At 42.2% G+C, this 27,756-nt stretch overlaps 1 protein-coding gene across 1 annotated transcript; it reads left to right on the forward strand.

Moving 5' to 3' along the window:
- On the forward strand, positions 1-27,226 carry mdh2 (malate dehydrogenase 2, NAD (mitochondrial)). Its single transcript, XM_068007971.1, has 9 exons — positions 1-151; positions 8,942-9,110; positions 9,837-9,920; positions 13,678-13,787; positions 18,502-18,627; positions 20,446-20,523; positions 24,232-24,331; positions 25,984-26,135; positions 26,906-27,226. Exons 1-9 carry the CDS (start codon positions 86-88, stop codon positions 27,035-27,037), a joined length of 1,017 nt encoding a protein of 338 aa, XP_067864072.1. The 5' UTR covers positions 1-85; the 3' UTR covers positions 27,038-27,226.
- Positions 27,227-27,756: the final 530 nt, after the last annotated feature.

Genomic DNA, 27,756 nt, shown 5'->3' on the forward strand with positions numbered 1-27,756 from the left:
GCGTCACGGCGCTTGGTTCTAGTCCTTTCGTCCTCGCTGGAGGTCGTTGGAGTCACTGCAGCCTGGAGATCGGCCGCTGCCAGAGATGTTGTCCCGTGTCGCCAGGCCCGCTGTCTCCGCGCTCGGCAGGAGCTTCTCCGTTTCCTCACAGGTACGGGGGGGGGGGGGGTGGAGAGCGTCGCCCAGGGACGGAGCTGAAGCCTCCTTTCTCCCCCCCCCCCCCCCCCACCCCCACCCCACCCCGGGTTATGCGTTTCGCTTGTCCGAGGCCTGAGGTCACTTGTCGTGCGTCAGGGCCCGGGCCCGAGAACCCGGGCGGCTGGGAAAGGAAAGGAAAGGATTTCCCCTCCCTCCCCGTCTGATAGCTGCCACTTGAAGGCGAGGAGTCGCCGGCGGTTAGCGCGGAGGAGGCTTGGGGCAGCGCCGCCTCCGCTCCGGCCACTGGCGGGCGGGGTGCTGGCCGGCAGCGTGACAGGATGTCCCTGGTACCCGTGCTGCGGTCATCGGCGACCTAACCCACTGCCTAGAATCACCCCGCTAATTTCAGCCTTGGTGATGTCCTGCAATGTGGCCTTGGCCCATCGCCTGGGTTTTCCCAGTTAAATTTAATATATATCTAGGGCTCAGGTTTCCAGCCCTGCTCCATGTACAAAAGACATTCAGGGAGATCCTAAGCCAAGGAGAGATAGTCCTCATGCTCCTAAACCTTGGACAAACGAGGTTAAATAGTTAACCATCTTGGACTGAATATACGAGCTGGTGTAATCTATTTCTGATCATGTGCTGGCTCAAAAGCATGAGAGCTACGAGTTCTTTAAGTCAGTGCAGGACTGTAAGTGTTGTTGTCTACCTAACTATAGTATTGTAAACAATTTTACAACACCAAGTTATAGTCCAGCAATTTTATTTTAAATTCACAAGCTTGTGAATTTAAAATAAAATTGCTGGACTATAACTTGGTGTTGTAAAATTGTTTACAATTGTCAACCCCAGTCCATCACCGGCATCTCCACATCATAACTATAGTATAACGTTCAAACCAGCATTTACTATCGTATCCTTCGTTTTAGAGGAGTGAGTAAGGGTTTTACAAAGGGAAGAGGACAGGAGGCAGGAAGGATTTTAGAAGGGGTGAAACCAGAGGCAGGGTTGAAGGGAGATGTTTTTGAAGGAAAGGAGTTATGAATGTAAAATGATTTTAGGATTGCTGCAAAGAACAAGGGTTGTCAGCAGTGTGACATGGTGAGAGTAGGCACTGAGCAACAATCCAGTGTCAAAGAAGATAGAGGAGAATGAATGTAACAAAATGTAGGGGGCAGATAGTAAGTCATATCTTGTGAAATGTAGTGCATATATAAATTATCACTGCTCTGTGGGCCTTGCCTTCCTCTGCTACACTATGGTCAATGAAGGACAATAACATTCAGGATCTAGGGGACACTGGGGCATATTGACCATGTACTGCAGTTTAAGAGGACTGTATATAAGATAGGCAATGGAAGACATTTTTACAACATTTAAAACTTTGATTTGTCAAACTGGATATTACCTGTATGGGAGGAATTAATTTTTTATCTTTAATATCTTCCAAAACTGATGATCAATTACAGGAAATGAACCCTGCACTCTAGGGGAAAAAAGATATTGCTTAAAGGAGTGGGTAACTCCACCTTTTTGATACTTTATTGGTTTGCAGTATGATGAAAGTTTGAACCCATATAGAACACTTGCACCATGACTAGCTAGATCAGTAGGTGATAATTGATTTTCTTCCCCCGGTGGTGGGGATGATATCAAATTACTAAGTTGTGCTAGCATTAACATGGACTTCAAGCACTTAATTACAACAGTGTCTGTTTCCTAGAGACATGCTGACTCACTGCTAGAGAATTATTTGATCTAATGGGATATGTTTGCATCCCTACTAGTATGGGCAGACAAATGTATAGTTTCAGGTGTTTAAAATGAAGCAAGCTGATGTACAAGGAAATAGAGCAGTTGCAGGCCATTTGTCTCTTGTTGAATTAGAAGTCAACACTTGGCATTTGGTTTTCTTACTGCAAAATAAACTTTAAACCATAAAAATATCCTCAACACCTGAAAGCTTCCTTAATTCTATTCATTGTGCTGCTTTATGGAGCTCAAAGAAGAATGTTAAGTCTGAATCACTCCATCCTGCCACAACACCAGAATGGCCTTAACCAAAGTGACAAATGACATCCTTTGTGACTGACCATGGTGCAATATCATAGGAACAGGAGTAGGCTATTCAGCCCCTTGAGCCTGTTCTGCTATTCACTGAGATCATGGCCGATCTGTATCCTAACTCCATCTATGCGCCTTGGCTCCATATCCCTTCATACCGATAGTTAGCAAAAATCAATCGATCTCTGATTTAAAATTATTAATTGAACTAGCATCTATTGCTTTTTGTGGGAAAGAGTTCCACACATCTACCATCCTTTGCATGAAGAAGTGTTTCCTAACTTCTCTCCTGAATCGCCTGGCTCTGATTTTAAGGTTATGTCCCCTTGTCCTCCACTCTCCCACCAGCAGAAAAAGTTTCTCTCTGTACCCTATCAATTCCTTTCAAAAACCTCAATCAAATCACCTCTTCGTCTTCTATATTCCAAGGAATACAAGCCTAGTTTATGCAATCTCTCCTCATAATTTCACCCTGGTAACATTCTGGTGACTCTGCACTGCACTTCTTCCAAGGCCAATTAGGGAAGAGCAGGGGAACGGGACTTACTGGATTGCTCTTTACAAAAAGCCGACACGGGCTCGATGTACTGAATGGTTACAGCACAGAAGGAAGCCATTCTATGATTCCATATGCTTTCTAAGCTGTGGTGCCTAGAACTGTATGAAGTACTCCAGATATGGTCTAACCAGGGCTTTGTATAGCTGTAGCAAAATTTTCTCTCCTCTATACTCTAGCCATCTAGTTAGAAAGGCTAACATTCCATTTGCCTTTTTGATTATTTTTTGTACCTAACCCCTGCATTTTAGTGATCTATGTACATGAACCCTTAAATCTCTTTGGACCTCCACTGTTCCTAGCTTGTCACTATTTAAAAATAATATTCAGATCTATCCTTTTTTGGTCCAAAATGGATGACCTCTCTCTTACCTGCATCGAAATCCATCTGCAGCAGTTTTGCCCACTCACTTAAAATTACAAAAGAAATATTGATTGCTTATGTTCCTGTCCACTACTTGCTATGCTGCCAATCTTTGTGTCATTAGCAAATTTGGATATATGTATGTTATCTAAATCATTAATAAATATAGTGGATAGTTGAGGCCCCAACACAGATCCTTGTGGGATACAACTAGTCACTTCCTTCCAATTTGAGTAGATACCCATTATTCCTACTCCATCTTTTATCACCTAACTAATCTCCTAAACAGGCTAATAATTTGCCTTCAATTCCATGAGCTTTAATTTTAGCTAACAGTCTCTTTGGAACCTTATCAAAAGACTTCTGGAAGTTCATATAAACTACATCCATAGACATTCTCCTGTCTACTACTTCAGTTACTTCCTCAAAATTCAATTCGGTTAGTTAGACATTACCTACCCTTTACAAATCCATGTTGGCTCTCATCAGCTCAAATTTCTCAGTGCTCAGTCACGCTGTCCTTAATTATAGATTACAATAACTTCCCCACAACAACTAACAGGTTTATAATATCCTTGTTTCTCTCACCTTTCTTAAATGATGGAGTTACATTTGCAATTTTCCAATCTAAAGGGAGAATTGCTGAATCGTGAGTGCTTTGGAAAATTATGGCTAAAGCATCTGTAATTTCCTCACCTATTTCCTTTAAAACCCTGGAGTGAAAATCATCAGATTGTGGGGATTTGTTGTCTTTAGTGCCATTATTTTTTCTAATACTGTTTTCTTGCTTACGTTAATTTTAGTGAGTTCCAGTCCTTGATTTGTTATTAGTTTCCCTGGAATGTCGGGTATATTTTCCTCTACTGTGAAGACTGACACAAAGTAATCTTCTCTGTAGTCGTTGATATGGTTGATCACACCATTCTCCTCCAGCACCTCTCTGCCATTATCCAGCTCCAGGATTACCCTCGCTTGGTTTACACACCTAGCTACACGATGATAACCAGAGAATCTCCAGCAATGGCTTCTCTTCCCCCACGCCATTACCTCTGGGGACTCTCTAGGGTCTATCTTTGGCCCACTCCTCCTCCTCCTCATGCTGCACCTTGAAGACATCATCCTCAGACATGGTCAACTTCCGTATGAATGCTGATAACGGGCAGCTCTACATCTCCCGATCCCGGTTCGCTATCCAGTCTTGGCTGAGTCGCAGTTTCCTCCTCCAAATGTTGGTAAGACCGAAGCCATTGGCTTCCATCCCTGCCACAAATTCCATACCCCTCCCTGGCCCCACACACTCTGGCTAAACCAGACTGTTTGTAACCTCAGCAATCACTACCTGCTTCCACCTCTGCAATGTCACCCACCTTCACCCCTACATCAGCACATCCTTCATACATGCCTTTGTCATCTCCAGTGTTGACTATTCCAGTGCTCTCCTGGCCAGCCTCCCATTCTTCGCCCTCATAAACTTCAGCTCATCCAAAACTTTGCTACCTGTATCTTATATTGCACCAAGTCCTTTTCACCCATCACCCTGTCCTTGCTAACTTATGTTGGCTCCTGGTTCCTCAACGTCTCAATTTTAAAATTCTCATCCTCCTGTTTAAATCCCTTTACATCCTTGCCTCTCTCTAGCTCTATCCTCCTCCAGCCCTTCAACTCTACCCTCTGCCCCCCCAAACTCTGTTCCTCTCACTCTGGTTGCTTGTGTACCCCCTCCCTTCACCCCATCATTGGCAGTTCTCCATTCAGCTGCTTGGGAATTCCCTCCCTAAACCTCTCCACCTTCCCCTCCTCCTTTTAACACCAAATTTTAGTTATTAGAAAATATTGGATAGGCTGGGGTTGTTTTCTTTGGAACAGAGGAGGCTGAGGGGAGATTTAATTGAGGTGTGTAAAATTATGAGGGGCTCAGATAACGAGTATGGGAAGGACCTATTTCCCTTAGCAGAGGGGTCAATAACCAGGGGGCATAGATTTAAAGTAATTGGTAGAAGGATTAGAAGGGAGTTGGAGATTTTTTTGATCCAGAGGGTGATGGGGGTCTGGAGCTCACTGCCTGAAAGGGTGGTAGAGGCAGAAACCCTCATCACATTTAAAATGTACTTGGATAGGCACATGAAGTGCCGTAACCTACAGGGCTATGGACCAAGAGCTAGAAAGTGGGATTAGGCTGGATAGCTCCTTTTTAGCTGGCACAGACACAATGGGCTGACTGGCCCCCTTCTGTGCCGTAAATTTCTATGACCTTTAAAACCCGCCTTTTTGACTAAGCTTTTGGTCACCGATCCTGATACCTTTTGAGTACTATTCTGTGAAGCACCTTGGGATATTTTTCTACATTTAAAGTTGCTACATAAATGCAAGTTGTTGAACCACCAAAAAAGGTGTTTGAGTTTGCAGTGATGATCCATGAGATCTCTAGATTTCTTAAGTCAGCCAAGTTTGAATGTGGTGAAAATTTGATTATTGTTCTGCTTCTGTCTGTTCTATCTGTGGTATTTTCTCACTATCTGAGGAATTGGGAAAAATAGTGAGCATTGTATTAATTCTTCTGTAAAACATTTACTTTGGTGAGGATGAATTGTTAGACCTGTGGTTTGCTAAACCAAACACAAGAGAATAAAGATGCAGCAGAGAGTTGGTCTGCTTATGAAAACCCCTCTAGATGTTTACACGTGTAACGGTGGGGAGATGGTTAGGGAAGCCTAAACTATAATATACACCAGTAATCTGTACCAGGCATACACGTCCAAATAATCTCCATGTGAGATAAAGGTTGTATTCTATTGCATGGGATGAACCTGACGTCTCCTAAATTTGACTTGGTCTTTTATCTACTTTGGAAAATATCTTGCTTTCCTGTCAAATATTGAGTGATCTTTCTGGAAACTAATTAGACTGGCAACAAATCCATTTTTTGGAACAGTTAAGTTCCCCTGGGGTGATGGAAAAGCAGTGTATGAATTCAGTTTGTTGGTTACAACTTGCATTCTCTTGTGTGAGGGGAAATTTTTTAAAAAATCGAGGTAATCTAAGATCTGTCCATTCTGGGATTTGGTGCTGTAGAAACTTTAATGATGAGCTGCTAAGAACTGGCTGCAGGAAGTAGCTGGTGACTCATTCCTCAGTTGTTCAGTGCTAGCAGCTCTTGCTTTGGTCTGAGGTGCACACTTAAACTGTACCTTATGATTCATCACTTTCATCTCTTTAGGTTGGCCTTTGAATCACAAGTTTCTTAAAGGTGAAATGCATTTATGTCGTAATATTCTGATTATAATAAATATAGTCAATGGATGTTTGCTGTTGTAATTGATGTTTAGTACATGCAGATAAAAAGCAGAAGTAGCTATAATGCTAGGTTATAATGCTAGAGTTGGTTTCCTTAATGGAAAACTTAAGTATGAATCCAGTTGTGACTTCCACACTTTGATTTTCTTCCATAGTGTTTCACCTGTCAGTAAAATATAAAGGGGAAGGTGGGAAAACTTGTTAGAATCACATTCCATGCTGCTGAAATGTGCCTTCTGCAGGCCAACCAAAGCCATGACATTGGCCATAGCAATATCCAGAGGCTCGAAAGTTCTAAGGGAGAAAAGGAGTCACCGTCCACTTAACTTGGGAACAGAGAATGATTTCCCGTCCGCGTTAAACGACCGCAAAGGAGATCAGGGACGGATGAGAATTTAAATTCTTTTCCACGATCTGTTCTCTCCAGGTAATGAGTGGGATGGGTAGGAATGGGATGTGACAGCAGTAGAACTCCATCATGCCTCAGAGTAAGATTTCTATCATCTCCCTCTTTTGTGGAACCTCAACTAGGTAAAATATTTTGAATTTAAAATTTTTAAACAGCAACATCTGAGTGGATGAAAGACTGTATATAATTTTTTAATAATGTGATAATTTGCTTGTGCAGAAGAACTGCTTTGGTCTTGTGTTGAAATCTGCCTTGGAGATCCAGGGGTATATGGTGTGTACTTTCCATTCTTTCATTGGTATCCGGAGTGACAACTGGACTGTGCAGCTAGGGCAGGAATATTGCATCGCTCACATACAATCATGAATGACATCAGGAAGTTTCCAAAAGTCTCAGTATTGTTGTGTGAGATGCATTCTGAAGGAGCCATTTAACGCAGCAATCTGATTCAATTGCTCTCTAGTTTAAGCATTTGTATCAGCAGTTTCTTGTATTCTTTTTGCTTCAGTATGATTCATAACAAATTCAATTACTAGTTTTAGCCTGAATGATAGTGTTTTCTGCTTTTTGCAGTGGACAGGAATACTTGGTGGGCAGCCCATGCAATCTCCAGTGTAAAATATTGAGGTAAAAGGATGATTGCTAATCCTGTGGAACGGTACTCCCATTCAGAGCACACATAAAGGTGTAAGCTGCTGATCATAGAAGGGCACAGGTTTGCCAGTGGAAACTGACTTATGGTGTGAACTTGATTAAAGTGGGTTGGGAGAGAGCCTGAGTTGTAACATTCACAATTGCTTTAAGTGTCACATTCCCAAGGAGTATCTTGCTTGAGGGCCATTCTCAAAATAATGTTTTAACACGCTATCATGGACTGCAGGGAGTTGAGCAAGTAAAGTGGGGGGGGGTGGGGGGGAACCAGGGCTAAATCATAGCTCTGCCAGGATTCCACAGCCAGGCAGGCAATGAATGGAGTTTGAGGCACATGGAGCAGCAAGTCTAAGTCTTGGGTTGAAAGTGGCCCACAGCCATCATATGAGCACCAGTACCTTACTGTGGGACACAGGTCAAATTTATTATGTACATGTTTGCATGTAGGCCTTTCCCATGCAGCAGGACAGTAGAGGGGAATGTGTGTCTTAACCTTTACTTCACCTGAGTTAATTGCACTGATGTCTCAGCTCAAGTACAGTTAAATGGGCTTTAAGAGTTCAACCGGCAGATCTAATGCTGCTCTCAGGACCTACAAGTAATTAAAACAAGAAAAATTAAAGCTGTGGCCCTTTAAAATAGCAAGTATATTGCTGCTCACTTATCTACAGTGAGGTAGTGTATTAGTTATGTTACTGGGCTAGTAATCTAGAGGCCTAAACTAATAATCCAGAGAACACAAGTTCAAATTTCTTGCGTTCTTAATCCCACCACGGCAGTTTGAGAATTTGAATAGAGTTTTTAAAAATCTGGAAATAAAAAGCTAGTATGAAGCTGTTGGAATTGTTGTAAAAACCCAACTGGTTCATTAATGTCCTTTTGGGAACGAAACCTGCCTTCCTTTCCCGGTTTGGCCTCTGTGACTCCAGTCTCTCACCAAAGCAGTTAACTCTTAACTGCCCTCTGAAGTTGCCTAGAAAACCACTCAGTTGTATCAAACCGCTACCAGCAGTTCAAGGAGAAGGCATACTGCCACTCAGGGCAGCTAGAGATGGGTGCAAAATGCCCACCTTCCGAGAACAACAAAAATGTCTGTTTCAAGATGTAATGAGATTTAGGTGAAAATAAGAGGCAGTAATGTGTCCTTTCAGGGTTGACCTCTAAGCTTCCAGGTTTGATATTGAGGAAAGCCGCACTCACATAACCAAAGGATTAACCACAGGTTTATTGTGATTGGACCAAGAGTGGGTCTTTGCAAGGAATGCTTTAAATAAGTTGTCAAAGTAGCAAGCTAGCTAACAAATGGTCAAATTGTTCTAAAAAAGGAAACAATGGGGATTTATTGCAGTGCTAGAATCTCCACTAGTGATTCAACTATTAATGCGACCTTAGTAATATTATTTACTGGTGTTGCTTGATAGCTGTTCTCCGTATCACCTCATCTTTTATTCCCTTTGTGCAGAACAATGTCAAGGTGGCGGTATTGGGTGCGTCAGGTGGCATTGGACAGCCTCTTTCTCTGCTGCTGAAGAACAGCCCTCTAGTGGGTGAGCTCTCGCTATATGATATTGCTCACACACCTGGAGTTGCAGCTGATCTCAGTCACATTGAGACCAGGGCAAAAGTTACTGGTGAGTACGAGTTTAAAAGAATTGTGTTATATTTACTGCTACTGAAGAGCTTAAAATATGTGTATATATTACTGCTGAACTGCTTAATAGGTTTGTTGGATATAAATAGTCCTCGGTGGTAATGGTATAAGGCCAATCCGTAGTCTCATTGGCCTTAGCAAAGCATTTCACAAGATGAATATTCTGAGGAAAAGTCTGTGTAGTGGTTTACCTCGGGATCAGACTTTGTCTAGTTTCGTTCGTCAGCCATGGCTCAGTGGTAGTACTCTCACCTGAGCCAGAAGGTTGTGGGTTTAAGTCCCACTCAAAAGACTTGAACACAAAATCTAGGCTGACACTTCAGCGCAGTGCTAAGGGAGTGCTGCACTGTCTGAGGTGCTGTCTTTTGGATGAGATGTTAAACCAATGGACGTAAAAGATCCCATGGCACTATTTGGAAGAAGAGCAGGGGAGTTCTCCCTGGTGTCATGGCCAATATTTAACATCATTAAAAAAACAGATTATCTGGTCATTATCACATTGCTGTTTGTCAGACCTCGCTGTGCGAAATAAGCTGTTGCATTTCCTAAATTACAACATTGGCTACATTTCAAAGATACCTAATTGGCTGTAAAGTGTTTTGGGATGTCTTGAGGTCATTAAAGGCGCTATCCAAATGCAAGTCTTTCTTTCTGTCGGTTTGTTTCTGCATGAGACAGCACTCACTGAAATTATGTTTATCCCTAGGTTACTTGGGTGTTGATCAGCTGCCTGAAGCCTTGAAGGGATGTGAGCTAGTGGTCATTCCTGCTGGAGTACCTAGGAAACCTGGTATGTACTTAAATGTCAAGGAATAATCCTTTGCTGACTGGTTTTCAGCCTTGCTCAGTCAGGCGTTTCAGGTTTTAAAACTGAAAATTATTACTTTGAAGTCAACAGATTAAAACTCTGGCAGTTTAGTTTTGCTTTTAAGTCCTGCACTATATATGGGTTACACAAGATGATGCTATGTGGGGTTGGTGATTGACTGTCTTGTGAGCTGTGTGGTTATGACAGAGTTTGTTATCCTGCTGGTGAAAATGTTCTCCTCTCTTGCTGTACAGTATTATTTATATCACACAATTACTATTCATCCTTTTTAGAGTAATAGATTCACTTTCATTTCTTGTGTTGTGTGCTACCTGCTGCCATTTTAAAACTTCAGTGCGGACCTTCGATAAAACACCTATTAAGGGCTAGAAGCATCACAGTATTCTCTGTTAGAGCTATGTCTTTTTACTCCTTGCTCACTGAATATCAGTTTTTGAAGATTGAATTTACAGTTACCTTCTCTCAGCACTGTGTAAGGTGTTGTGTGCATACACACCTTTCATTACTTGAGGAACTGCATCTGCTGAGCCAATGGCATCTGTTGCAGTTTGGGTTTCTCCAGGGACAGTAACAAGGCAGTTTCCATAGACTGGCCCCCATCCTCTGAACTGAACCTGTACACCTTGTCATTGGAGTGAATGGGTTAACAGTGTTGGATTAACAAAAATTATTTTCTCCAGTTACACACTGAAAAGATGTATGGAATTCTCACCATGCACTCTTCATCACTCTGACAAGCTGAAAAATCACTAACGGACCACATATTTCAGACTAAATAAATTGTACGTTTATGTACAAGCAAAATAAACCTGATAAAGAGCATCATGATGCTTAACTTTAAACTGTTTTGAGACCAAAATAACATTTCAAAACTTTTACAAAGTCCTTTAATTCTCACTTGGATGACTATAAGTGGGTGCATAGCTCCATGGAGTCTGTCTCTGCGCTGCTACAGAAATCTAGCTGGTCGATACAAGTGATAAGATGCAGTCAAAACCATGCTGTATTTATACCAGCTTGAGGCCCCTGTCAATCAAACCTGATTAGAGACAATGGAGGTAAATTCTTGCATACCATTTTGATGAGCATTAACAGAGTCTGCATCACCCAGGAGTTGCTAATGCAGTGTGCACCTGTCCAGCTTTTGGAACGTGCAGCTTATTTTTGTTGGCTCAGCCATTAAAGATAACTGCGAGAACAGCTTACCTTTTATTTGGAGGTTCCTGACAGACTACATCTATCTGTAAGTTTGCATTCTGTGACGCTTGTCTGGTGGGAATCTGCAAATGAAATCACCATTGACCCTCAAAGAATGTATTGTTTAAAACCTTCTGGGGAATCTAAAATAGCACAGCAAGGAGAGAATTTCTGCTGCAGTTTAAGATGTAGTGACTTCAGGCAAGATTGTCCATTGATATCCCACCCACAAAGGCAAAAGATTTCCTTCTGTAATTTGCCCCAGTCAAAATTTCATGTGATAAGATATAGAAATATTTTAACATGATGTAGGAAGTAGCTCACATCAGTCACAGCTTCATTATTACCAAAATATTAGAGCACATTAATTGATACACAGGTTGGTTCCCATAGATAAGCATCAGTCCCTATGAACTGAAACATGTTCTTGTATTCTGGGATAGGATGCCCTGGATGAACAATAATTTAATTTGTCAATTTAACAATACTAAGTGATTTGTCACCTACCATTTAAGTTGTTTGTGTAGAAAGTGTTAATTCATCCACCTTTTTGAAGTGAAATTTTGCATAACAGCCAGTGATGTATAATGTCTCCAGTATAGAGAAATCCAAGTCAGCTGAAAGGTTTTTTTCATGACTTGTAGTAAGAAAATTAATGTGATCATAATACTGGACCAGCTTTGAACTCTCCAAGGAATATTAGAAAAATAGTCTTTTTTTATAAATTAAAATGTGACAGATCTCCAATCTATCATAATGGAGCCAACACCTGTCTCTAGCACTTCAAAATATTCCCTCACTAGTGCTGTAACTGAAGCTTTTTTTTTTAAAGATTACACCAGAAGGATAGATTTTTTTTCACCCATTGATAATGAATCAGTTAAATGATCGTTTTGTTTGTGGTTCTATTGCTAACACAACCCAGCAGCTCTGTTTAATTTTAATTTCTCATTTGCTTGCCATGTTCTTTTTGCATACTATCTAGCTAGGCTTATGCTGCTTATTGACTCTTTCATGGGAATTCAGAGTTGGGGCCAGTATTGTCACCTTAATTTGATTTTTCTGCTAGAGAGCTTACACATCTGACTAACTTGATTGACCCTCCTTGTTAGCACCTCAAAAAATTCAATGAGGGTAGTGCATTTGATTGAGGCTACATGGATTATAGCAAGGCTTTTGACAAGGTCCCACATGGCAGACTGGTCAGGAAAGTAAAGGCCCATGGGATCCAAGGGAAAGTGGCAAGTTGGATCCAAAATTGGCTCAGTGGCAGGAAGCAAAGGGTAATGGTTGGGTGTTTTTGTGACCCAAATTATGATTCCAGTGGGGTTCTGCAGGGCTCAGTACTAGGTCCCTTGCGTTTTGTGGTATATATCAATGATTTAGACTTAAATGTAGGGGGCATGATTAAGAAGTTTGCTGATGATACAAAAATTGGCCGTGTGGTTGTTGGTGAGGAGGAAAGCTGTAGACTGCAGGTGGGCAGAAAAGTGGCAAATGGAATTCAATCCAGAGAAGTGAGAGGTAATGCATATGGGGAGGGCAAACACGGCAAGGGAATACACAATAAATGGGAGGATACTGAGGTGTAGAGGAACAGAGGGACCTTGGAGTACATGTCCACAGATCCCTGAAGGTAGCAGGACAGGTAGATAAAGCGGTTAAGAAGGCATATGGAATGTTTTCCTTTGTTAGTAGAGGCGTAGAATATAAGAGCAGGGAGCTTATGCTAGAACTGCATAAAACACTAGTTAGACCACAGCTAGAGTACTGCATACAGTTCTGGTCACCACATTACAGGAAAGATGTGATTGCACTAGAGAGGGTACAGAGGAGATTTGTGAGGATGTTACCAGGACTGGAGAATTTTAGCTATGAGGAAAGATGGGATAGGCTGGGGTTGTTTTCTTTGGAACAGAGGAGGCTGAGGAGTGATTTAATTGATGTATATAAAATTATTGAATATGCACTTGAAGTGCTGTAACCTACAAGGCTACAGACCAAAAACTGGAAAGTGGGATTAAGCTGGATAGCTCTTTTTCAGCTGGCACAGACACGATGGGCCGAATGGCTTCCTTCTGTGCAGTAAATTTCTATGATCACTGGCTGCTGGGCAAAATGCCACTTCAAAGCAGATTTGAAAAAACTAGCCACATTTTATATGTAGATTTGATTGTATCACTTGTGATTGCTCTTTAAGAGCGCAGTACTTTAAAAAAAAATCTTTGGTTAAAATATGCACATAAATTTTTCTCAAATACTCCTGTTTTTTGCTTATTATCTAGATTTTCCATTCTCTTAAAGGCATCATCCAATAACTTTTACATAACCATATCACACAACTGAAATAATGAAAAATAAGTCACATCTTAGTGTGGGTGAATACATTCATCAAAGCATTTAATTAAACAGATTGTAGGTTTGTGCCTGTAGAAGATGAGGGGGAGGATTGTTAATTATGATTTCTAACCTTACACAAGCTGTTATGCAACATAAATATTGAAATTCCTTTTTATTGCAGGCATGACTCGAGATGATCTGTTCAACACTAATGCTACAATAGTTGCAGATTTAACAGAGGCTTGTGCCCAAAACTGTCCAGAGGCCATGATCTGTGTCATCTCCAACCCTGTAAGTGTTTGCTGCTAATGCCACACTTGTACCAGCCACTGTTAGAGCTGTTTATTATTGGCTGGACCCACCCACTCAGTCCCAGAAATGCACGGTGTAAAATTAATTCTCCATTCCAAGGAGAAGTGAATAATCTGGGGTCTAGAAAGGGGCTCTGAAAATTAGGTGGGGGGAGAAACCCGGATCGGTAAATCGGAATGTGCTTCTGAAAGGACTCTTATCAGCTTGAAACTGTGTCCGTTTGATGTTTTTTTTCTTTTTTTTTCACCCCCCCCCCCCTCCCCCCTTTTTAAAGAATAACATTTTAAGACTTTGGGAGTGGTATTCTTCACTTATGATCTATTCCCAGAATGGTGGGGCAAATGAAGTGTAGAAATGCAGTTGCCATAGGGGATTTGATAGTTGGATGGACACGTGTTTCTGCAACCACTGACTAGAGCCTCGCATGGTGTTGCCTCCCTGGTTCCAGGATAAAGGATATCACTGAACGGGAGCAGAACATTGTGCGGGGGTGGGGGGGGGGGGGAGGGGGAGAAGAAGAGTCGTGATCAATGCTGGAACCAATGACCCAGGGTTGAGGTTCTACAGACAAGAGTTTCAGGAGTTAGGAAGGAAGCTAAAGAGCAGGGCCTCAAAGGTGGTAATCTTTGGATTACTCCCAGAGCCACATGCTAGTGAGTATAGGAACAGCAAGATAAAGCAGGTTAATGTGTGGCTGGAGAAATCCTGCAGGAGGGAGGGCTTCAGATTCCTGGGGCAGTAAGAACCTGTACAAGGTGGACAGGTTGCACCTGAACAGGGTATGGGACCAATGTCCTTGTGAAGATGTAAATTATTCCTGTGAGTGAGTATTTACACTAATTTAACAGGGGTTGTTTGGCGGGGGGGGAACCAGGATGAAACATCAGAGGAGAAATGAGGTGCATAGAGGATTAGGAGAGACAAACAAACAGCATTCAAATAGAGTAGTCCAGAAAGAGGAGGGATCAGACTAGGGAGAAATGCAAAGCCAAGTAAGGTGGGGTTGGAGTGCATGTACATAAATTCACTGAGCATGATAAATAAGGTTGGTGAGCTGCATTGGGTCATGATATACAACAGTAGCAATAATGGAGACCTGGCTCAAACAAGGGCAGAAATGGATACTTAACATTCCTGGCTACAATGTACTTGGGGAATAGGGAAGAGGTAGTGGGAGGTGTAGATATTGATAAAAGATACTGTTACTGCCCTAGTAAGGGCTGATATGCTTGAGGATTCAAAGACTGAATCTATTTTGCTAGAGTTAAGGAGCAGAGTAGGAGTTTGTTATGCTGCTGGGTGTATGTTAGAGACTACCAAATAGTGAAGGAGATGGAGGAGAAAATCTGCAAGAATATTTCAGAAAGATGTAAAAACAATAGAATAGTGATAATGGGGGACTTTAATTATCCTAATATAGATTGGGGGGAAACAGTGTAAAGGGCAAGGAACAGGATGACTTCCTCAAATGTGTACAGGAAGAAATTTCTTGATGGTATGTTTCCAGCCCAACAAGGAAGGAAGCAGTGCTGGATCCACTTCTAGGGTATGAAGTGGAGCATGTTTCAGTGGGGGAGCATTTGGGAACAGTGATCACAATATTATTAGGTTATGGAAAGGGACAAGGAACTATCAAAGCTGAAACTCAACTGGAAGAGGGCTAATTTCAGTGATCCGAGAAGGGATCTGGCCCGGATGAAATAGAATCATAGAATGGTTACATCACAGAAGGAGGCCATTTGGCCCATCGAGCACATGCCGGCTCTTTGTAAGAGCAATCCAGTTAGTCCCATTCCCCTGCTCTTTCCCCATAGCCCTGAAAATTTTTCCCCTTCAAGTATTTATCCAATTCCTTTTTGAAAGCCACGATTGAATCTGCGTCCATACCCTTTCAGGCAATGCATTCCAGATCATAACTACTCGCTGCATAAAAAAGCTTTTCTTCACGTCACCTTTGGTTCTTTTGCCAATCACCTTAAATCTGTGTCCTCTGGTTCTTGACCCTTCTGCCAATGGGAACAGTTTCTCTTTATTTACTTTATCTAAACCCTTTGTGATTTTGAATGCTTCTATCAAATCTCCTCTTAACCTTCTCTGCTCTAAGGAGAACACTCCAGCTTCTCCAGTCTATCCATATAACTGAAGTCCCTCATCCCTGGAACCATTCTAGTAAATCTTTTCTGCACCCTCCCGAAGGCCTTCACATCCTACCTAAAGTACGGTGCCCAGAATTAGACACATACTCCAGTTGTGGCTGAACCAGTGTTTTATAAAGGTTCAACATAACTTCCTTGCTTTTGTACTCTCTGCCTCTATTTATGAAGCCCAGAATCCTCCATGCTTTTTTAACTGCTTTCTCAGCCTGTCCTGCCACCTTCAAAGATTAGTGCACATATACCCCCAGATCTCTCTGTTCCCGCACCCCATTCGAATTGTCAAATGTCTGATAACATTCCTGTGAAACACCTTGGAACGTTTTACTATATCGAAAGTGTTATATAAATGCAAGTTGTTGCAAATATATCTGTCATCTTAAAAGTGTCTACAGAACAAAAAAAATTATAATTGGCTGAAATAAATAATGTCCATTATGTTAATGACACTAACTGGCTGAAATATTTCAATGACTCAATGCGAAGCAATCAAAAGCCACTTCCATTGACTACCACCATTGAGCATCTGCCACAAAACCATCCTATCAAATCACTTTTTTTAATCCAGCAACGTGGAACCAGTAACAATCATAAAATGAACCAAATTACTCTCATTTTCTCCACACTGTTTGAACAGCCATTTTCCTCTGTCAGGCCAGTGTTTAAAACTAAAAATAACACCACCATGTGAATTACACAATTCTGAAAAATAAAAATCACTAAATATACTCCTAACATTGGTTATTTAATAGTAGATATGCCTGCAAAATGATTATTCTTGCAGAGACCTGGGAATTGAGTTTTGCTGCAGGCCTAGAGTTGGAAATTTCACATTGGATTCTGGAGATTTTCAGCTCCTGTTAAATGCTTTGCGTGAGATGCACAATAGGCGATCTACTTTTCATTCTGCTCTGATGGGACGACAGTAACTAGAATGCACCACAACGTCTTACATGACCACTAGACCAGGAGTTTATGAACTGAGGTGTGACCGGTAGGGGTGAAAGACAAAAATAAAAATATACGTGTTTTTTTTTCCTCCATCTTAAACTATTAAATACAAATTGTTAGCCAACATCTGTTACTTGGGATGGGATTTTTTTTTTTGTGCGCTTATGCTGCGTTCAAACTCTGCAGCTGGAGTCTGTCAGGTCTGCAGAATGGCAAATGGACACCTGTTTAAGGTCCTAGTCACTGGAGACTTGATAGGAGAAACTTCCCTGCTACAGTGCTGCACCTACGGCAGCTTCAGCAAGAACTACAGTGCTAACAGAGGGAGTAAAGGGGAGAAAAAAAAATCTCATTATCATGCAAGTAACTGAGAAAAGGGAAGATTTTGGGGAGAAAGAAGCAGAGAATAAATTATTTGTATCCTAAGCAAAAACTGCAAATCTGACAAGGGAGGTAGTCCAAAAAATAATATAAACAACTGAAAATAGTTTTGACAAATTACTTGCAGCTTCAGCAAACTTTGTAATGTGGTTGCTAAATAATATTACAAATATTGTACCTGTGAGGCCTGTATATTTGTAATATTTCCTACCTAGTCAGTCATGTGACATGAATTTGCTGTACTACGATGCTGGGCAAACTGCTGGATTGGAAACAGATTGGCAGGTAAAGCAGTAAGTGAGCAATGGGAGGCCTTCAAAGGGATAGTTCAGATACAGCTTAGACACAATCCAATGAGCGGGAAAGGATGGGTATCCAAAGCTACAGCTCCCTGAATGACTAAAGATATGGAGATTAAAATGACACAGAAAAAGGAATCTTATGATAAATGTCAGGTTAATAATACAGTAGAGAATCAAGCAGAATAGACTGCATAGGAGAACGGAAAAAGGAAATGAGAGGCTATGAGCAGTTGAACAGGTAACATAAAAGGGAACATTAAAGTCTTTTATAAACATGTAAATGTAGATAGTCAAATGAAGGGTGGGACCAAAAAGAGATCATCTGTGGAGGCAGAGGTTCTAAATGAGTGCTTTGCATTTGTCTTCACAGAAGAGGAGGAGGCAGTAGAGACATTGGATAGGATAAAAATGGATAGAGGGGGTACTTAAAAGGTTGGAAGCGCTCAAAGTAGAAAAGTCGCCCGGTCTGAATGGGATGCATCCTAGGTTGCTGAGGAATGTAAGGGTAGAAATAGCGGAGGCTTTAGCCACAGTCTATTAATCCTCCCTCATTTGTAAGTATCCTATGATGATGATCTTCCTACTCAACCGAATGAAGCGTATAAACTGTAGATAATTTTGACTAACAGTGCAATTCTCCTCCTCAATGGTCAATGGATGAGAATTGCGCAGTTTTGTTTTCAACATCTTTACAGGAAGAAAATGCTCTTGTTTTTGACTCCAGACATTATCAATTGAAAAGTCCAGCTTGTCCATTTAAAACAGTGTACAAATAAACAAAATGATAGGTACAGCATTGTGGGGACTTGCACTGAATGCTGACTTTATAGTTTGGCTCTGAAAATACTGTAACTAAACAATTTTTGTCCACCCCAGTATTAAGTAGCCCTGGTTTTATTTTTCAAGGTGAATTCCACAATACCAATCACATCAGAAATTTTTAAGAAACATGGAGTATACAACCCTAACAAAATCTTTGGTGTGTCGACATTGGACGTGGTCAGAGCCAACACCTTTGTTGCTGAGCTGAAGGTAAACATGAAATAGGATGGACTATACTTTGGGACACAGTGCATTGAAGGAAATATTTGACATTCTATCCAAAGATACAACAGAAAAAGCAATGTTTGCTCTGTAATCTGTCTTTATTTTTAGCTTTCTTAATTGTAAACACATGCCATGACCCACTGACATGGTCCATTGAACATGAACCAATACCACTTCTGTATCCCTTAGTCTTGTACATTGCTCTGTTACACAGCCAAAGGGCACTTTTTGACATGAATTGGCGCTAATCATTTTATGATAGGGCAAGTACCTAGGACTCTAGCTGTGAGAGCTAGTGGGAGATGACTGATGCATCTTTGGTGTCTCAAAGTGGGGCTCTGCTGCTAACCAGTAGTGTGTTGAGGGAGAGTTGAACATGTGTATTCTGTTCTCTTCCCCTGGCACTGGCAAGATACCCAGCAACCAAAAAGAAAACTCTTGGTTCCCCACTATCCCAACTTACTTTGCTAAGATACTTACCATCTAAGTAGATTTTGCAATGTTTTTCTATTGTGTTCTCTAGTGTTAGATTATTTTCAGCCAAGTTATTTAATTTTATTTACTTTAACTTAATAAAGTGGCTGATTTAGAAATTATAGCAGTTATTAAATTTAAAATAATGGCATGACAGATGGCACTTGTTTCAATTTGCACCTGTACAGTAATCTTTTTTAACATGCTGGTTATCGCTAAACTTACTGAAATGGGCTACGTCCATTTAACTTCCTGTATTTGAAGTGAAAAAAGTCCAAATTAGTGTTTATTTTGTGCACGATCAAATACGCATAGCTGACCTAAGTGGGATAGTTTTGTAAATGTCAGTATCTGTACAAATGCGACTCCACTGCAAAATGTAAATTTTAGAAAAGCTAAAGACTGAAACTTTTTAAACTTGTAGGATTCTCCAACAACAGTCTAACCACCTCCCCATGACATTCAACGGCATTACCATCGGTGAATCCCCCACCATCAACATCCTGGGGGTCACCATTGACCAGAAACTTAACTGGACCAGCCACATAAATACTGTGGCTACAAGAGCAGGTCAGAGGCTGGGCGAGTGACTCACCTCCTGACTCCCCAAAGCCTTTCCACCATCTACAAGGCACAAGTCAGGAGTGTGATGGAATACTCTCCACTTGCCTGGATGAGTGCAGCTCCAACAACACTCAAGAAGCTCGACACCATCCAAAATAAAGCAGCCCGCTTGATTGGCACCCCATCCACCACCCTAAACATTCACTCCCTTCACCACCGGTGCACTGTGGCTGCAGTGTGTACCATCTACAGGATGCACTGCAGCAACTCGCCAAAGCTTCTTCGACAGCACCTCCCAAACCCGCAACCTCTACCACCTAGAAGGACAAGGACAAGGGCAGCAGGCACATGGGAACAACAGCACCTGCACAATCCCCTCCAAGACATCACACCATCCCGACTTGGAAATATACCGCCGTTCCTTCATCGTCACTGGGTCAAAATCCTGGAACTCCTTACCTAACCTCCTTACTGTGGGAGAACCTTCACCACCTGCAGCGGTTCAAGAAGGCGGCTCACCACCACATTCTCAAGGGCAATTAGGGATGGGCAATAAATGCTGGCCTTACACGTGATACCCACATCCCCATGAACGAATAGGAGTTTTAAAGGATAGTGTGCCTTATTTAGCCTCTTCCAGGTTTTTTTGGTTGTTAAATAATTGATGATTTGGTACAGTGAATACATGTTGGTTGAATGCAATCACTTCTGTTGAGTGTATTTTCACCATTGCTAAAATGTGAATGCTTTTCATCTGTTTTGCAGGACCTTGACCCAGCACGTGTGTCTGTACCGGTGATTGGAGGCCATGCCGGAAAGACAATCATCCCTCTGATCTCTCAGGTGAGCAGGCAAGAAGATGGTAAAACAATAGATGACTGCCAACTGCCTGGCACCACTTACTCTGTTGTCTACATGTGGGAAATAAGTTCTGAATACTTCACTGGAATTTTGACATGCTTTGGAGTAGTGCATTTGGCCAATCAAGCCTGCTTTGCTATTTTATTAGCCGTGGCAGCTCGATCTGGCTTTAATCTTAATTCCTTACCCTTTCTGCATATCCTTCACTACACTTTTTAACTGCTCAATTGATTCTGTATCTGTGGCCTTGTAGGGCGGTGCCTGCCACATTCACTTTGAATTCTAATATTGTGCCCCCTTGTTCTAGATAGCTCTACTGGAGGAAAGTTGTTCCCCATCAACCCTGTCAATCCCTTTCATTATTTTAAACACCTCTGTCAGGTGTTTAACTTCCTCATCTCTGGAGAATATGACCTGAGTTTACTTAGTTTCTCATCATAGTTAAGTTCCTTTATACAAAATATTATTCTGGTGAATAGTTATTGGACTCTCCAAGGGAAGGATGCCCAAAATTAAACATGATCTCCCAAATAAGGTCTACCCAAGTGCTTTTATATTCTATTTATGAAGTCCAGCATTCCATTAGCCCTTTTGATCCTGCAAGCTAGTTTTATGTATCCAGCCAGGTCTGCAGTATTCCACCACGTTACTGATTGACTAGCCAGTTTCACTAACTAATGGAACCTGGAAAGTTAGACATGTCACTGGAGGCTGTGGTTCTTGGCACTCTGCTTCTGCTAACCCTGCAAGCCAATATCTTGATGGGTAGTGTGGTCCTAGCTAGACAAGCAGTAGGAAACTTATTAATGTAAGCTGCGTGGCTTCAAGTGCACACTTGATCCCTAAGGCTTGGCTCTGCCAACCTGTGCCTACCCTCTTTGGACACATACCTGTGGGGAGAATGAGCATTCCATTTGAGACACAGAAATTCTACATATACAGGTTTCTCAGCTTGGATTGGAGGCCCAAAAAGTGATCCACTTAGAAACTGTTTCCATTGGCAGGAGGGTCGGTAACCAGAGGAGACAGATTTAAGATAATTGACAAAAAAGCCAGGGGAAGATGAGGAGAATTTTTTTTACGTCGCAAGTTATGATCTGGAATGTACTGCCTGAAAGTAACTTTCAAAAGAGAATTGATTGCGAATTTGGAAGAGAAATTTGCAGGGCTATGGGGAAAGAGCTGGGGAGTGGGACTAATTGGATAGCTGTTTCACAGAGCCAGCACAGAGATGATGGGCCAAATGGCCGCTTTCTGTGCTGTGTAATTCTATGGGTCGGACAGTCTGCTGACCCAAAAAATAAATCCACCAGTTGAGTGACTGTCAAAGCATTCCATTGAGGAAGTTATAATTTTTTACCACTCTGGTGTTAATCTCTCTGACCTGTAGCAGTTGCTATACCAATCCCCTTGTACTAGCCTGGAGTCTAGTACGTTTTGCAAAGTCTCCCGATTTCAACACTCATTTCTTTTCATTCCCATAGGTGGGTCTGGAAATTTGCCTGGTTTCTGTCCCATTGCCTTGTCTATTACAATATTACTGTTTAATGCCTGTAAATTCTTCCTCTTCACTAATATCTAGTCTTCCCTCTACTTCCTTTTCCACTGTGAAGACTAAAGCCAAAATATTTAGCAGTTCTGCTTTATCCTTATCCTTTACTATTGTTATTTAAGAGTCGCAAGGAAAGTAACACTTGTTGCTCTCCAGAATTGATGATGATAAAACAGAAAAATTCCTCTTAAAATCAAATCGAAACTGGCCCCATTAGAACTGGTATTCTGTAGGGCAGCCCTGCACTTTAGGTGCATCTCTGCTCTCGGTGCAGTATGTCCACCTCTGCACCAGATGACATTGGAAAACTTGCGTGGCTCCTAAGAGTGTGACCTAGGCTTTCCACTCTTGTTCGGACTTCCTTCTAGTCTTCCCACCAACACTCATGACCTTTAGCAGAAGCACAACATTTGTGTGTCAACTTGGATTCTGTTGCTGCGGGATTCCCATACCTCCCCACAAACAACTTTCTACTCCCACCCGAACAGATGAGTGTTGGTGGAACTGCTACAACAAGGGCTTAGTCTACCCCCAGCCTCCAACCCTTCTGGACAGTTGTCATCTTTTTCCCCTATCCACCATCCTGGACCGAACGTCATGCATACTATGTCAGCACCACTGCTCGTAGCATCATACAAATATTCTTCTTGCCAGCACGAAGGCTCATTCCCTGCTCAATGTTCACCAAAACAAACATCTCAACAGAATAATGAATAATTATTTGTAATGCGCAGCTGTGTAGAGCTGGGAAAATGCCAGGTGATAATGAAGTTTCCATTCTTCAAGCAGACCAGTCTCTTACCCAACCCTCACAGCCTGAACGATCTCAGGGCTAACAGCTGAAGATATATGTCCTACATGTACACATTGCTACCTGAACCCAATGAAATTTTGACAAGATATGACTGTCACCCCTGCCCTAGAACTGCATAACTATGTGACTCAATGCGTGGCCCTGAATCTTGTAATCTGTAATGTAGCAAGTACACTATTAAACCATGGCCCGAGTGTGTGCAAACTTGTATGAAACAATAATGCAAAAAAAAATTCTAGATGTCTGAATGAACAAGTACGACATCAAGGGCTGATGCAACCTGCACCCAGAAAGTATGGTGATCAGTGAAATCCAATCTCCAGCATGGAAAAGGTGGAGGAAGAAACATTATACCCAAGACTATATTCTAATGCTGCTCCCTTTTTATCTCCTGATTTTCTCATCCCCTTCTTCTCCCGGAGGTCATGTAGGTGTAAAGTTCTGCAGGAGTTGAGCCAATTCTGATCTGAAGTAGTATTGGGCTAATTGACCGTTGTCCCCAAATGTGGTACAGCTAAAGTCACTCGGCAGCGGTCACTGGATAATCTGGAGTGGGAACTCTGGTTTGTTCACCCCTTTTCCTAGCCTGGGAATGCTGAGACCAGCTGTAGTATCTCCACTGCAGCACTGGCTGAGATTGGCTAACTTGGTGCAGGGGTCCACTAAGTATAATTGGAGGGGATAGGTTGTGGGGGGGGGGCAAATGCAGGTGCCTGCTGTAACATATTTGTAAATGAATAAGTGCTCAAAAAAACAAATTGTGGCTAAAGACTGAGTGCAGTGGAACCTCTCTCTGTACAATATAGCAAGAAGCGACATGACAAATCAGCATAAATTCACTGGTGAGCTGAGAAAATCTCACTCAACATCTGTGATATGAAGCTGTTCATAACATAGCTTTATGCCCTATAGTTGTGAAGTGACTGAGAACTGTGCAGATTCTCTTTACAAACATACAATGACAAAGGACTGGGATAGGCCCTCGAGCCCGACCCATTCTGTTGTGGTGTAACCCCCATTTGTCGTCCTCCCCCATCACCAGCCAAGCATTCACCTGAAATTAGGCTTAAAAAAGTAGGCCAATTTGGATAGAAAAACTGTTCTCTGGAAAAATTCCTCTGGCCCCTGAAGGCAATCAAACAGGTTACACTGTTTTTGTTATTTAATGGGTTTGATGAATTTAATTTCTACCAGATGATCAGCAAGCTCATTCATATATTTTAATTTTACTTAATTTTTTTTTCTTCAGTACTTGGACTGGACCACAAAGTCCCTTACAATTAGCAGTTGAGTACATTGCTGACTTCTGTTGTTTTGATTGTAGTGCAATCCTAAAGTGGAATTCCCCCAGGATAAGTTGGAAGCCCTGACGGGCAGGATCCAGGAGGCTGGTACAGAGGTGGTCAAAGCCAAGGCTGGAGCAGGTTTGTTTATAATTTTGAAGCTGTCTTTACAGTCAGTATCAGGCCTGATGTGGCGATGCCAGTGATGGACTTGGGTGGACAAATGTAAGGAATCTTACAACAGCAGGTTATAGTCCAACAGTTTTATTTGAAAATCACAAGCTTTCGGATATTCCTCCTTCGTCAGGTGTGACTAAGGAGGAAAGCTCCGAAAGCTTGTGATTTTCAAATAAAACTGTTGGGCTACAACCTGGTGTTGTAAGATTCCTTACAATATCAGGCCTGTTAGCTAATCTCTCCATTGTGGGAGTTGTTTCGCGTTTTCTCAATTTGTCTAAATTCCTAGTGGCTGAGCAGGCTTCTTTTGCTATTGGATTTAATGCGGCTGCATCCCAAGGCTGGTTCTGAATGTATTCAGTCAGATCGTGACCATTGGGGATTTTGCTTTGAGATGATTGTGTTTGGTGCAATGTGAACATCAATTCAATAACTTGGACTTCATCACTGCTTGGAAACTGTTCAGTATAGCTGAATGTAATGTTCAAACAGGATTGAATTTACTCCAAGATAATCCTGGAGAGCAAAGGTAATCCCTGGCTTTTTTCCACCTCCAACTGTCTCCTTAAACCCCTCTTCACTGCGTCCTCCATCTGCACCCCCAACAAGAAGTGGGAGAAGCTCAGGGACTTGTTTGTCAGCAAGACTGATGCCATCTGTTCAGCTGCCTTCACCCTCTTACCCCCTGCTGTAGCCTGAACCAGCATCTCTCTAGTTTCTTTTCCATCTCCACTCGTGCCTCTTGTCCATGACACCCACCTCCTGCTCCCTTGAACCCATTCTCACTAAACTGCTGACCTCCCCAACTTCCTTTCCTAACCCGCATTGTAAATGCTTACTTCTCCTCGAGTGCTGTCATTATTCCTCTCACCACCCTCTACTCCTCTGTCCTTGCAAAATACTGCCCCATCCCCAACTTACCTTTCCTCTCAAGATCTTGAATGTCCCACACCCCAGAATTTGCCCTCAATCCCTCTCTTCCACCTCCTTGTGAGAGCCTCCTTAAAACCCACCTCTTTGACCAAGCTTTTAGTTACCCCTCCTAACATCTGTGTCCTTTTTCAAATTACGCCTCTGTGAAGCGCCTTGGGACGTTATTCTGCCTGCAGGTGATACCTAAACGCAGATAGTTGCTTGAGGGCAATGGGGTTTGACGCAGCAAATCACATCAACCAGTTGCAGTCTTGCACGTCTCAACAACACTTTGAGCTCTGTGCTTCAGTTTGAGCCCAGATGCCAAGTTTTGGAAATTGAAATCAACCAAGCTTGGTCCTGGCTGGAAGTGTATGAAGCACAGGCCAAATGGCAACATACAGAACAGTTCTTGGGAACTGGAACTTTAAGGAATCTGCCCAACATATTATTCTTTAAGTGACATGGTATATTATAAACTGAAGCATGCTCACTCATGAGACTTGAACAGATTTCCTTTAGAATGTGGAGTTTTTTTTTGTTTCACCCTTGATTTACAAGTGCTATGTGTGTACAGTACTTTTTGTGTTCCATATTTAACTGCAGGGGGTTTATTTTTCTGGTTCTTAACCAGTGCATGTTAAGGTGGTTGTAGGCATTGTGCAATTTAAGGATGGTTCTTAACTCTTCTGTCCGATACTTAGGTTCTGCCACCCTGTCCATGGCGTATGCCGGTGCCAGGTTTGTCTTCTCGCTCTTGGATGCTATGAATGGTAAAGAAGGAGTGGTGGAATGTGCATTCGTCAGGTCTGAAGAAACTGAATCGCCGTATTTCTCTACACCTCTGCTTCTCGGGGTGAGTTTGTGTGTTTCGACTGGGCAGATTATTCAGCTTTTAAATAACAATGATCAGCAGAAAGTATTGTCTTTCTTTCCCCCCCCCCAAAAAATGAATGGTTGGCACCTTAAAGCAGCTGTGTGCTTTAAGTTTGACATGTTTAACGGTCACTCGCGCCCACAGTCCTATTTCCAATGTTACAGAATTTCCTCTTCTGTATAAAATGTCGGGAGATTGCCTTTTGACTATTTAACTTTAAACTTGCAAACTTTTTTGCACTCCCCAAACCCCTACTGAAAGCACTGACTCTTGCAGAGGTACAATTTCATTGTCACCATGAGATTTCCCGAATGGCCCATCTTCTTTGAGCCTTGGTGGTTCGCAGTAGTGAGCTACCCAACTGTGGAGGGCATTGCAGCAGAGTCCAATCCTGCCGCTCTCGCCTTATGTACATGTACTTTCTGGCAGGGACCAGGTTAGCAATTGGAACTGTGAAACTTATTGTGTTCTTTCCCAAACCCCCTCCCCAGGGATGCCGGGACCAACTGTATAACAGCCAGCTGCTGTCTTGACTGAGATCAGCTAACTTAGCACAGACCGGGAAATCAACCCGTGACTTTCCTGGTCATTACGCCTTTAGCATAACAGTGTGTATCTCTTCATAAGGTCTCTCACTCTGGTATTCTTGTCAGCTAGAACGCATCACATCCCTCAGAGCTGTCTGCTGTTTTTAAAATTAGTTTTCTGATTCTGGTGTATTTCATGAATTTTCCCCCCTTTTCTTCCAGAAAAATGGCATTGAGAAGAATCTTGGGCTAGGCAAACTATCTGCTTTTGAAGAGAAGCTTGTAGCTGATGCTATAGGTGAACTCAAGGGCTCTATAAAGAAAGGAGAGGACTTTGCGAAGAACAGGAAGTAAATGAGCGGTTGCATTGATGTGTACAGAATGGAAAAACTCCGACCTGTTGCTAACATCCCAGCACAAGTGGCTGTCCCATAGCGTTGGTCGCTGGAGTATGTCTGTGCTGTTTACTAGCAGTTTTTAAACCTCGGTTCGTCATTTCAGATCTCTAAGCTAATCATTAAATTACTAGAACCATTTCTCAAACATTGCGTGCAGTATTTATTTGCTCCATTAGGACATAAGAAATAGGAGCAGGAGTAGGCCATACGGCCCCTCGAGCCTGCTCCATTCAATAAAATCATGGCTGATCTTTGGCCCCAACTCCACTTTCAATATCCCTTGATTCCCCTAGAGTCCAAAAATCTATCCATCTCAGCCTTGAATATACTCAATGACTCAGCGTCCACAGCCGTCTGGGGTAGAGAATTCCAAAGATTCACAATCTTCTGAGTGAAGAAATTCCTCCTCATCTCAGTCTTGAATGGTCGACCCCGTATCCTGCGATTACGCTGCCTGGTTCTAGACTCTAGTCAGGGGAAACAATCTCAGCATCTACCCTGTCAAGCCCCCTCAGAATCTTATGTTTCAGTGAGATCACCCCTTATTCTTCTAAACTCCAGAGTATAGGCCCATTCTACTCAACCTCTTCTCATAGGACAACCCTCTTATCCCAGGAATTAATCTCGTGAACCTTTGTTGCACCGCCTCTAAGGCAAGTATGTCCTTCCTTAGAT

Source organism: Heptranchias perlo, chromosome 28 (genome assembly GCF_035084215.1).
Source record: "Heptranchias perlo isolate sHepPer1 chromosome 28, sHepPer1.hap1, whole genome shotgun sequence".
Classification (NCBI taxonomy): domain Eukaryota; kingdom Metazoa; phylum Chordata; class Chondrichthyes; order Hexanchiformes; family Hexanchidae; genus Heptranchias; species Heptranchias perlo.

Excerpts from the sequence above, each read along its gene's own strand:
- mdh2 (XM_068007971.1), top strand. The coding sequence starts at position 86 with ATGTTGTCCCGTGTCGCCAGGCCCGCTGTCTCCGCGCTCGGCAGGAGC. Across the intron at positions 9,921-13,677 it reads TGGAGTACCTAGGAAACCTG|GCATGACTCGAGATGATCTG; the intron begins GTATGTACTTAA and ends TTTTTATTGCAG. Across the intron at positions 26,136-26,905 it reads CTACACCTCTGCTTCTCGGG|AAAAATGGCATTGAGAAGAA; the intron begins GTGAGTTTGTGT and ends CTTTTCTTCCAG.